At 41.8% G+C, this 13,320-nt stretch overlaps 1 protein-coding gene across 2 annotated transcripts in view; it reads left to right on the top strand.

Annotated features, from left to right (window-relative positions):
• The window catches only part of ANXA4 (annexin A4), an 85,673-nt gene that overhangs the window by 62,722 nt on the left and 9,631 nt on the right, over positions 1–13,320 (top strand). For both annotated transcript variants that reach the window (XM_007521251.3, XM_060187165.1), the window contains exons 6-9: positions 1,811–1,901; positions 4,878–4,957; positions 8,520–8,576; positions 11,240–11,333. In XM_007521251.3, coding sequence (XP_007521313.1) covers positions 1,811–1,901; positions 4,878–4,957; positions 8,520–8,576; positions 11,240–11,333 — 322 coding nt within the window. The remainder of the gene's footprint in view (positions 1–1,810; positions 1,902–4,877; positions 4,958–8,519; positions 8,577–11,239; positions 11,334–13,320) is intronic.

Below are 13,320 nucleotides of genomic sequence, written 5' to 3'. Positions count from 1 at the left end.
TCACAGAATGGAAGAAGATCTTTACATGCCATACATCAGATAAGAGTTTAATAACCAACATATATAAAGAGCTTGCCAGACTCAACAACAAGACAACAAATAACCCCATCCAAAAATGGGGGGAGGACATGGACAGAATATTTACCACAGAAGAGATCCAAAAGGCCGAGAAACACATGAAAAAATGCTCCAAGTCTCTGTTGTCAGAGAAATGCAAATAAAGACAACAATGAGATAACACTTCACTCCTGTGAGAATGTCATACACCAGAAAAGGTAACAGTAGCAAATGCTGGAGAGGGTATGGGGTCAAAGGAACCCTCCTACACTGCTGGTGGGAATGTAAATTGGTCCAGCCTCTGTGGAGAACAGTCTGGAGAACTCTCAGAAGTCTAGAAATGGACCTACCCTATGACCATGCAATTCCTCTCCTGGGGATATATCCTAAGGAACCCAACATATCCATCCTAAAAGATCTGTGTACACATATGTTCTTGGCAGCACAACTTGTAATAGCCAAAACCTGGAAGCAACCCAGGTGTCCAACAACAGATGAGTGGCTGAACAAGTTGTGTTATATATACACAATGGAATACTACTCAGCTGTAAAAAATGGTGAGTTTACCGTTTTCAGCCAATCTTGGATGGACCTTGAAAAAAATCATGTTGAGTGAAATAAGTCAGAAACAGAAGGATGAATATGGGATGATCTCACTCTCAGGCAGAAGTTGAAAAACAAGATCAGAAAAGAAAACACAAGTAGAACATGAAATGGAATTGGAGTATCGCACCAAAGTAAAAGACTCTGGTGTGGGTGGGTGGGGAGAATACAGGTCCAAGAAGGATCCAGAGGACCTAGTGAGGTTTATATTGTTATATAGGAAACTGGGGAATGTTATGCATGTACAAACTATTGTACTTACTGTTGAATGTAAAACATTAATTCCCCAATAAAAAAAAATCTTGTAACAAAAAAAAAAAAAAGAAAAGAAATAACAAAAAGGTCCTTGGACCTTTCTCAACGTCAGACCCACAGTGCCCTAACTCATTATCTGCTAATTTTCACTGACTTACTATGAAATTGAAATGAACTTGTGCTCTTTAATCATGTTGGTAATCTCAGGCTTTGGAAAAGTGAACAGCTAACACTCTTGGCTGTTAGCAAGGTCTCCATACCCCAAAGGAAGAGAACAGGGGAAATGAAGGAAAGATTATGTCTCCAGAGGGTAGAAACTGTTCCTAGCCTGGTACGATAACCAACACATTGAAACAGCTCATACCAGACAAGGAGTAACTTAACAGATTATTTATTTATTTGGATAGAAACAGAAATTGAGAAGGAGGGAACGACAGAAAGACACCTCCAACACTGCATCACTGTTTGTGAAACTTACCCTTTTGTACGTGGGGAGCAGAGGCCTGAACCCAGATCCTTGCACAATGTAGCATGTGCATTCAACCAGGTGCACCATCACCCAGCCCCTGCTCAACAGATGTTCATCTCTAAGACATCAGAGGGTCCACGTTCAGTCCCCAATACCACCATAAGCCAGAGTTGAACAGTGCTTTGGTAAAGCAAAACAAAACAAAACAAGACAAGCAAACAAAACAGCCTATAAAACATATTACTAATAGTGACCATTAAATACATTGGAATTTGGACAGAACAATTTAAAAATAAGCAGATCCTATTACTAGAATCTGGCCAGTTGTATTTATTCTCTGCAGGTTCCTACTGTATTCCTTCAATGTCTGAGACTCAGCTTGGTAATGTGATTCATAGTGTCCTCTCCTCTGGGTTTTGTGTCTAGGGAGCTGGCACAGATGAGGGCTGCCTGATTGAGATCCTGGCCTCCCGTTCACCTGAGGAGATCCGTCGTATAAATGAGACCTACCAGCTGCGTATGTAGCATCTCAATGATCTTGTCTGATGTTGCCCTGTGATCTGAGAAGTATAAACTAGCAGTGAATAGTTATCCACTGATTAGACTCTCTTTAGAAAAGAGAGTGGCTAGGAAGATGACTTGACAGATAAAGCACAAGACTTAGATTCATAGGGTCCCAGAACAATGCTCTGGCCTTTCTTTTCTCTCTTTTTTTCTCACACAAAAGAGCCAAATCTATAGAAACACTGACCACGAAGGATTTGCAGTTGCAATCTCTGTTGTGAGGCAGATCACTATCTAGGTAAATGATGGTTGGCTTTCTAGGTGAAGTCCCAGGTTTCATAGGCTACCTCCATGGCTGAGTTTCATTACCCTGAAAGCTGGAAAGGTATTTCTTTTTATCATGTGAGATTCGAGGTGTTTGCTCACAAGTGATAGTCCTCTGTGACATTAGACTTGCCTAGAGAACATTCTGGCTCAATTTCTTCCCTCCAAATTTGATGTACGTCTTCTTGTCTTCTCAGAATGAGAGTCAGATATGCCCCTCTTAAAAATCCCAGAAGGATCAAGGAGAGAGTACAGGGGTAGTTCATAACACATGCATGTCAGAGGTCCCAAGTTTGATTCCCTTCTCTTGTCAAAAGAAAAAAAAATCATCCCTAGAGAATGATACATATGAAGAGCCTTTAAAAGACACATACTAAAGGAGTGAGGTTTTAGCTCAGTGGTAGAACACATGTTTTGCATATATGAGGCCCTGAGTTTAGCCCCAACACCAAAGCACACAAATATACAAAAGATGCATGCCTTTTTGACCTAAGGATACAATAAAAAAATGTACAAAGATTTAGCCCCCAGTATTTATTCACTTTTGTTTATATTAACTATAAAGCTTTCACAGTGACAGATTGGCTAAGCAAAATATGGCATATCCACACAACAAAATACTATATAGTCATCAAAATGTATTTTGAAGATTATTATAAAATTATACTAAATGGGGGATCGGGCGGTAGCGCAGTGGATTAAGTGCATGTGGCGCAAAGCTCAAGGACCGGTGTAAGGATCCCAGTTCGAGCCCCTGACTCCCCACCTGCAGGGGAGTCACTTCACAGGCAATGAAGCAGGTCTCCAGGTATCTATCTTTCTCTCCCCCTCTCTGTCTTCCCCTCCTCTCTCCATTTCTCTCTGTCCTATCCAACAATAATGACATCAATAACAACGATAATAATAACCACAACAATGCTAAAACAACCAGGGTAACAAAAGGGAAAAAGTGGCCTCCAGTAGCAGTAGATTCATGGTGCATGCACCAAGCCCCGGCAATAACCCTGGAGGCAAAAAGTAAATTACACTAAATGGTTTGATTTATGACTAAATGAAAATAATAACTTATAAATATCTGATGCTATGATTCCAATTTTATAAGATTACACCTGAATGGATCAAAGGACTTTCACTTCAGTCAGATTTTTCACTTAGTGAGTTCTTGTGGGCAGTTCAATATTCTTTTGCCCCTGAGTTCACAGGTTAAGTACCCAGATCCACTTTCCTGCCACCAGTAATGTGCTCTGCTGGGTAACTCCCAATTTGGTGCCAGCAGTCACTGAGTACAGATATATATATTTTAACCAGAGCACCGCTCAGCTCTGGCTTATGGTGGTGCAGGGGATTGAACCTGGGACTTGATGGAGCCTCAGGTATGAGAGTATGTTTGCGTAACCATTATGCTATATACCTCCGCCCACCACTGAGTACAGTTCTTTGAGTCCTGAGAATCTCCCCCTCACCCTTTTCCCATCCACTGACCACGAATGCCTGCACTCACCTGTGCCTTAGTGAGTTTCTGAAGAAATCCCGGTGTATATTGTTGAGTTTTTGTTTTCCTCCAGGGTTATAGCTGGAGCTTGGTGCCTGCACTATGAATCCTTTGCTCCTGGTAGCCTTTTTTCTTTTTCTTTTTTTTTTACATTTTTATTTGATAGGACAGAGAGAAACTGATACGGGAAGGGGAATATAGAGAGGAAGAGAGAAAGATAGACACCTGCAGACCTGCTACACCTCTTGTGAGACGACCTCCTTGCAGGTGGGGAGCTGGGGGCTTGAACCAGGATCCTTGCGTGGGTCCTTGCACTTTGTACTTGTATACTTAACCCGGTGCACCACTGCCCACCCCCCATTATTGATTTTTAGGTGATTTTTTAATTTCTTTTTCTAGTTGAACAGGGGAGTGATGTGAGACAGCTATTATTTATCCCATATATCTGGATGGAAAGGAGGAATAATCTCCAAAATGATGTCAATGACTGTTATTTCTAGACTATTATTAGATAATGATGTGCTCTCCCATCATCATCATCATCATCATTATTATCATTATTCTGTTTTTGTTTTTACTTGTTTGCTTTTTCCTAAGTTTTCTATAATGTACATGTATTATTTTGGCAAATGAGAAATAAATCAGTACAAGTTTTTTCAGTAAGAGTTCTGAGCAGGAAATGCTAAGCCTGGGAGGCTTGGTTCTAGTACTAGGATTCACTCCTGTTCCTTCCCCTGCAGTGATGTGGCAGAGAAGTCACAGGCTAGAATCTGAATTTGACCCCAAATGTGGGTTCAGTTTGCCTTTCTATGTGCCATTGAGTATTCTTTCTGTCAGTGAAAACCACATTCAGGACAGATGCCTACTGGACCCGCAGAGTGAAGATTTCAGCCCAGACTTCTCCCTTGACTGTTTTAAAGAATGGGACTACCTCATTTGTACTATGACAAGTCAAACTTATCTTGACTGTTTTCACCGACGTTTCACCGACGTCTAGTTTGCAAAAAAAAAAAAACTTGGGAGTTGTGGGGTGGGGTGGGAGTAAAAAGTTTCATGATGAGCTGCTTTAGTAACCAGGCTGTTTCTGGAGAGGACAGTAGCCTCTAAAGTGTGACACAATCTGGGGCTCTGGATGTGACTGTCCTGACCAAGGGAATGTTGCTCTCTTTCTAGAATATGGGCGGAGCCTTGAAGATGACATCCGCTCAGACACTTCCTTCATGTTCCAGCGAGTGTTGGTCTCCCTGTCTGCTGTGAGTCCTTTCTCTGTTGGTTTGGTCTGATGTGTGTGGTGAGTCCTTTCTCTGTTGGTTTGGTCTGATGTGTGTGGCAGGGTGGGGTGCAAGTTCTACTGAGATGCTCACTCTGTGTCCTTTCTCCAGCTTTCCTTACCCTTTCAGCTTTCCCTATGTGAATGCCTTCCCCAGGTCTTTTTCGTAGACCTCCCTGTTGTTTTATCTAATTGCCTTGAGAGTCTGACTTGTCACATATGCCTATTTGCTCTCATTTATATCTCCAAGCACTGATTGATGCCAGACACCCAAATTATTTGGTACACTAAGAATACTGAAGATGGCTAGAGGCAGTTTCTGGGATTTCAGAGTTTATGCTATCATATGGGACTATTTTAGCTACTTAGATTACCACTATGAAGGCATGCTAAGATTAAATGCTTAAGTGAAAGGGCAGCCCAAGCAAAGAGTTTGGTAATATCAACAAAGAAAATGCTTCATTGTCGAGGTGTTGGCTGAGAGATGATTTGGGGGACTGGTAGACTTTCAAGAAGCAGAGCTATAGGTGGGTGCCTTCCAGGTGGGGGAAAATGCAAGAAAGCAGGAGACAGACAACTGACTGAGCAGTCAGATTGGTGATTCTAGTAGGGAAGTGTAAGGATAACTAAAATTCTTTGTTGGAGGAAATTCACACCTTCTTTGGAAAGCAGTAGAGAATCACTGAAGATCTCTGAAGAGTGGGTCAATGAGATTAGAACATTTTCCAGAGGATAACATATAGATGATGTGTAAGGTGAATTGAACTGGAGGGTAGGGAAGCAGGTAGGAAGTTACTTCCGTAATCTGTGTGAGAAATAAAGCAGGTTTGATCTTTTATGAGAGCAGGGGTGCTGAGAGAGAGAAGATGAATATATGGACTCTTTTAAAAAATCATTTTATTGGGGTATTAATGACTTATAGTACAGTTGTTGCCACATAGGTAAAGATTCTCATCTGACCATAACAGGTGTCTGCAAAACACTCTTACCCCCAATTTACATCCTTTTCTATTTTTTTATTTTTTTCCTTTTTTATATTTATTTACTCCCTTTTGTTGCCTTTGTTGTTTTATATTGTTGTAATTATTATTGTTGTTGTTGTCATTGTTGGATAGGACAGAGAGAAATGGAGAGAGGAAGGGAAGACAGAGAGGGAGGGAAAGATAGACACCTGCAGACCTGCTTCACCGGCTGTGAAGCGACTCCCCTGCAGGTGGGGAGCCGGGGCTCGAACCGGGATCCTTAAGCCGGTCCTTGCATTTTGCACCACCTGCGCTTAACCCACTGCACTACCGCCCGACTCCCAATTTACATCCTTTTCTATCATCATGATCCTGGTGCAATATGAGTTGTTTTTTATGACTTCCCTGTCTTATCTTTATCCCTCATCTCCTTTCTGAGTGTGAGGCTTATTTCCCCCTGCTTTTTCCATGCTTCCTGGATATTCTGTCATCACCTTCATTATTTTCCTAAGTTGAAACATGAACTCCCTTTGCCTCAAATCCAACTCTTCCTGTTTCTCCTCCTCTTATAAGTATAGCAGAACCTTTAACTCACACCTCATTCTGTCTCTGGTACTTAGTGCCTGTCTGTTTGTTTGTTTGTTTTTGCTTATTTGTTCTTTCTTTTTCCTACCCATTATTTTTTTGCCTTCCAGATTTGCCACTCTGTTTAGTCATGCTTAGACCATGGAATGCTGAGGCAGCATTATCCTAAAAGTCTAACAAACCAGAGGGACAATAGCCCCTATTTTGTTCTTTAGCGTTCCAGACGTCCAACCCTGCCCTCCCTGTGAAAAGGTATAGGTGAGGAAAGGGCAAAGGTTCATGGCCTCTCAAGCCCTACCACTCTTTCCAGATTCTCTCAGTTCTCCTCTGTTCCTAACCCTGTTTGGTAGGCTTGATTAATGTAGGCTTGCCAGTTAGGTAGATGGGTTGAGAGTAGGAGGGGTGGGAGTGGTCATTAGGGAGTTTTCTTCTTCTTTTTTTAATATAGAAATTGAAATAAGATGAGGAGAAAGATAAATATCTGCAGGCCTGCTTCATGGCTCGTGAAGTGGACCTGCTGCAGGGGAGAGCGGGGCTCAAACCCAGGTCCTTGAGCTTGGTAATGTGCGCGCTTAACCAAGTGTGCCACTGCCCAGACCCCGCCAGAGAGTTTACTTTTCTTTCTTTTTTTTTAAATTGTATTAGTGATTTAATATTGATTGACAAAATTACATGTCAGCAGGAGTATAATTCCATACCATTCCCACCGCCGGAGCTCTGAATCCCTAGTCCCTCCATTGCAAGCCATAGCAGTTTTCCTAAGGAAAAGACATTGGAGGGAGTGGGCGGTAGCACAGCAGGTTAAGTGCAGGTAGTGTGAAGCGCAAGGACAGCCATAAGGATCCCGGTTCAAGCCCCCGGCTCCCCATCTGCAGGGGAGTCGCTTCACAGGCAGTGAAGCAGGTCTGCAGATGTCTATCTTTCTCTCCCCCTCTCTGTCTTCCTCCCCTTTCTTCATTTCTCTCTGTCCTATCCAACAAGGAAGACATCAATAACAATAATAACTACAACAACAATAAAAAACAGCAAGGGCAACAAAATAAATAAAGAAAGAAAGAAAAATAAAGAAAAGACATTGGTTAACTGTCATCTCTACAACTATCCTTCCAAATTTGTACACAGTTGCCCCCATTAAGGAGTTTTCTTTCTCATTCTACTGACAGAAATATCCAGGCAGCATTAGTAAGCAACTCTAAACTTCACCTTCTTACTGCAGTGTTCAAGTACAATGTTTGAGTACAAACTAGAGCCACAGAATAATGCAAGATATTCAAAAGACATTTTTTTTTCCCTCCAGGCTTATTGGTGGGCTTGTTGCCTGCACTCTGAATCCACCGCTTCTGGAGGCCATTTCTTCCCCCTTTTTGTTGCCCTTGTTGTTGTAGCCTCGTTGTGGTTATTATTATTGCCATTGTTGATGTTGTTCGTTGTTGGATAGGACAGAGAGAAATGGAGACAGGAAAGGAAGACAGAGAGGGGGAGAGAAAGATAGACACCTGCAGACCTGCTTCACCGTCTATGAAGCAACTCCCCTGCAGGTGGGGAGCCGGGGCCTCGAACTGGGATCCTTCCACTTTGCGCCACATGCGCTTAACCCACTGCGCCCCTGCCCCAACCCCCATTCAAAAGACATTTATCCTCTCTTTCTGGGTTGGGAGGTCACCCCTTGTGGCATTCTGTCTAATTATTGTGTCCTGACTATGGAAATAGCACAGGGACAGCACAGGACTTGGATACTAAAGGCTCCGCAAGACATGTACTGGATTGTTGTTCTGGCGCTCTCTCTCTCTCTCTCTCTCTCTCTCTCTCTCTCTCTCCTGCATATGAATCTCTCTCTTATGGTCATTTAACTTAAAGGATAAAATCAATCTTTGAAGAATAATGACTATGTCCTTAGTGTCCTAGACATTGTACCTCAACAGAATCCATTCTGTCTTAATAGACCAGACCTTTATAGACATTCTCTCATTCTCTCTTGTTTATTGTTCTCATCCTCAGGGAGGCAGAGATCAAGGGAATTTTCTCGACGATGCCCTCATGCGACAGGATGCCCAGGTGAGTAGAGCCATAGCTCCCCTCTTATTTCTCCCTGTAAGAAAGCCCTGGGTTGGTGGACACCCTCCAACACCCTCCAGTATTTCAGTGTATATTGGCTTGGTTGAGAAAAATTATGAAAAAATTCCCATGGATGATCTATAATAACAAAAATTTATTACAGAGCTGCCTGGGGCTGGGGTTGGGGGGCAGGGAAGGTGGCATAAGTATCATTATATAAGTACCATTGAGCTCCAGATTTCATAAAACAGCAATGGGACCATAATATTGCTGCCCCAGAAAACCATGGAGTGTCTTTTGAATTATATTAAGGTACAAATATCTGCCTTGCTTTATAGTACATTTTTGCTTCCCCAGAGAGAACCTGCATAAAACAGCTTAGTGCAGTATACACCCTGATGGGTAAAATTAATACAGAAAGACAGTTGCTTCCCTGGTATTCAGTCCACTGATGGTTGACTGAGAGCCAACTCCTGGTCTGTTTGTGGAGCCAGATCACATAATAATAGCTAATAAAAAGTGGGTTCTGCCTCCTGCACTGCTGGTGGGAATGTAAATTGGTCCAACCTCTGTGGTGAGCAGTCTGCAAAACTCTCAGAAGGCTAGAAATGGACCTACCCTATGACTCTGCAATTCCTCTCCTGGGGATATATCCTAAGGAACCCAACACACCCATCCAAAAAGATCTGTGTACACATGTGTTCTTGGCAGCACAATTTGTAAGAGCCAAGACCTGGAAGCAACCCAGGTGTCTAATAACAGATGAGTGGCTGAGCAAGTTGTGTTATATATACACAATGGAATACTACTCAGCTATTAAAAATGGTGACTTAGGGGCCGGGTGGTGGTGCACCTGGTTGAATGCCCATGTTATAGTGCACAAGGACCCAGGTTTGAGCCCCCAGTCCCCACCTACAAGGAGAATGCTTTGCAAGTGGTGAAGCAGTGTTGCAGGTGTCTCTCTGTCTCTCCCTCTCATCACCCCCTTCCCTCTCGATTTCTGGCTGTCTCTGTCCAGGAAATAAAATAAAGATACTTTTAAAAAAATGGTGACTTCACCATTTTCAGCCTGTCTTGGATGGAGCTTGAAGAAATCATGTTAAGTGAAATAAGTCAGAAACAGAAAGATGAGTATGGGATGATCTCACTCCCAGGCAGAAGTTGAAAACAAGATCAGAAGAGAAAACACAAGTAGAACTTGGACTGGAGTTGGTGTATTGCACCACAGTAAAAGACTCTGGGGTGGGTGGGTGGTTTGGGGGGAGGGGGAGCGTACAGGTCCAAAAAGGATGACAGAGGACCTAGTGGGGGTTGTATTGTTATGTGGGAAACTGGGGAATGTTATGCATGTATTGTATTTACTGTTGAATGTAAAACATTAATTCCCCAATAAAGAAATAAAAAGAGAGAGAGACCTGAAAAAAATCAATAAGCCTCCAGGACCCTGGAGAGAAAAGTGTGTGTGTGTGTGTGTGTGTGTGTGTGTGTGTGTGTGTGTGTGTGTGTGTGTGTGTGTAAAAAGTGGGTTCTTAGGGACTGGGTGGTGGTGCACCTGTTTTGTGTGCACATTTTACCATGTGCAATGACCTGGGTTCAAGCTCTAAGTTCCCACCTGTAGGAGCAAAGCTTCATGAGTGGTGAAACAGAACTGCTAGTGTCTCTCTTTCTCTCTTTCTCTCTCTCCCTGTCTTCCTCTTCCCTCTTGATTGCTCTCTATCAAATAAATAAATAAATAAAATACATTTTAAGTGGGTTTCATACATCAACTGCTTAAAAAATAAATGGTTTCTGGGCTGAGTGGTAGTGCACCTCATTGAGCACATAAGTTACAATGTTCAGGGACTCAGGTTGGAGCTCCCGGCCCCAACCTGTAGGGGGGAGCTTCACCAGTAGTAAAGCAGGGCTGCAGATGTCTCTCTCACTCTCTTATTTCCTCTCCCGTTTTGATTTCTGGCTGTCTCTATCCAATAAATAAATAAAGAGAAAAAAAATGGCTTCTTACCACATATGAAAACACTGTTCTATAGTAATGTTCTCTCCTTAATATTTTATTTTATTTATTATTTACTAGATAAAGACAGAAACTGAAAGGGAAGGAGGAGCTAGAGAGAGACAACGAGAGAGACACTGCTTCACCACTGATGAAGCTTTCTCCCTACAGATGGGGACTGGCATTTGAACCCAGGTTCTCTCACATTAAAACATGTGCCCTCAACTGGGTATTCCACCACCTGGTCCCCATTCTTCTTTCTTCCTCTTTCCCTCTCTTTCACCCTCTACCTGGTGTGTGGAGGGGGGAGGGGGGAGATGTCTACCAGGAGCAGTGGTATTGGTGCACAGCTGCAGAAGTCCTGGAAAAAAAAAGAAGAGGAAGAAGAAGAAATAGGAGGAAGAAGAAGAGGAGTAGAAGCAGCAGCAGCAGCTGGACTGATTTAGTCTGCATATTAGGAGCTGCTGCTGGTGTTTGCACTGATTCTCAAAGCTCCTTAGTCTCATACCCAAGGAAAAATCCTGAGTCATCTCCACTGACTGCCAATACCACTTCCACCCCCACCATCAAAAAAAAAAAAACACTAAGCCAACTGAGCTCTTATTGAAAATATTTGCATATGTCCTGGCACCTGCTCTGTGGTGTTTTAAATTTGTGCTTTGTTTGGCTGTAGGACCTGTATGAAGCTGGAGAGAAAAAATGGGGGACAGATGAGGTGAAATTTCTAACCGTTCTTTGTTCCCGGAATCGAAACCATCTGTTGCATGGTAAGGCATTTGCCTCCTCATCTAAATAAACTGTCTGAAAGACAGGGGAAATTATATTGCCTAGAATTTATTGCTAACCTTGCCCTCTTTCCTGGATACAAAGAACTGATTGCAGGGGCCAGATGGTGATACACCTGGTTAAACACTCCTGGTTAAGCACACATTACAGTGCACAAAGACCCAGGTTCAAGCCCCCGATCCCCACCTGTAGGGAAAAAGCTTTTCGAACAGTGAATCAGGGCTGCAGGTGTCTATCTGTATCTCTTCCTCTCTCTCTTCCCCTTCGTTCTCAATTTCTGAGATTCTAAAATAAATAAAAATTTATTTTATCCAATAAATAAATAAAGATCAAAATATCAGTTTAAAATGTTTTTAAAAAACTGACTACTGAACTAGCATAGGTATCTTATCTTGTAAATATCTGAGTGCAGCGATGTGTCCAAGTGTCTATATTTGGTACATTAGTTCTGAATGCTTTGCAGATATGTGATGTATTCATACCAGTTTGCCACCCCTATCTACAGGAGATTCCTCTTTATAGTCCGTTGTCTAAAGCAGCCCCATTTAAATGTAGTCACACAGAAAGATCAACAAGCAATAAAATAGAAATGTTGGTTGACATTTATTCCTATTTAACATCCAAATTATAAATTAACAGAAGAAACTTCTCCAGGGGTTATGTTGAATTAGATAAATAGTGGATAGTTGCAGACTTTACTTCCTATGTATAATGTTTCTAATTTGCTTCTAATATTGCTAATCTGTGTAATGTGCTTTTAACTACTTTGGGGAAAAGGGACTATAACATTATAGAATATTTGTTGTCAGGTTAATTTTATTTTGTATATAGCAGTAAGGTTTTAATAAGATATTCCATATTTTATATGTTTTTTAAATCTTTATGTTGGGAGTCGGGCGGTGGCGAAGCAGGTTAAGCGCACGTGGTGCAAAGCGCAAGAACCGGTGGAAGGATCCGGGTTCAAACCCCCAGCTCCCCACCTGCAGGGGAGTCGCTTCACAAGCTGTGAAGTAGGTCTGCAGGTGTCTGTCTTTCTCTCCCCTTCTCTGTCTTCTCCTCCTCTCTCCATTTCTCTCTGTCCTATCCAACAACTACGACATCAGTAACAACAACAATATAAAAACAACAAGGGCAACGAAAGGGAATAAATAAATAAATAAATAAATAAATAAATATTTTTAAAAATCTTTCTCATATTATATTTTTTAAGTCTACCCTGTCCTTGTAACTATGTACACTTTACAAATTTGTAGGAAATTTGAGAAGAACCAATTTGCTAAATTGAAAACATGCAATAATTGAAAAAAATATAACACATTTGGAAGTTGCAGTTATTTGGGATATTCCACAGTGGCAAGAAATGGATTACTCATTCGGCTACCATTACATAAGCCAAATTCTTTTTTCTTTTTTTATTAGTGATTTAATATTGATTTACAAAATTACAAGGTAGTGATGGTATCATTTTATACTGTTCCCACCACCAGAGTTGTGTGTCCCCATCCTCTCCATTGGAAACTACAGTAGTTCTCCCAAGGTCACAGATATGGGTTGACTATTATCTCTACATCTATCTATCATCTGTATTTTTCCTCATTTTTTTCTATGGTCCTGCCTTCTCTTTCTAAGTCACATATATAACTATTAATATTTCCAAGTGTCCTTCTTTTTTTCCTCTTCTCTCTCAGGGTACTGATAGAATTGGGGTTCCGAGCCCTCTGGTCACATTCTTCTAACATTTCTCCTCCTCTGGGAGTATAGACCAAAATTCTTTTGGGGGTACAGAAGGTGAGAGTTCTGGCTTCTGTAACTGCTTCTCAATTGGAAATGGATATTGGCAAGTTGATGCATAGCCCCAGCCTGTTTCTGTCTTTCCATAGTAGGGGCTCTGGGGAAGTGAGCTCCCAAGACACATTGGTGAGTTCAGGATGGAATCATAGTACCACCTGTAATTTAATGGCTGATATA

Source organism: Erinaceus europaeus, chromosome 3 (genome assembly GCF_950295315.1).
Source record: "Erinaceus europaeus chromosome 3, mEriEur2.1, whole genome shotgun sequence".
In the NCBI taxonomy this organism is placed as follows: Eukaryota; Metazoa; Chordata; class Mammalia; order Eulipotyphla; family Erinaceidae; genus Erinaceus; species Erinaceus europaeus.
Note: the sequence above shows the minus strand (reverse complement) of the source record. Positions and strands in the feature narration are given on the sequence as shown.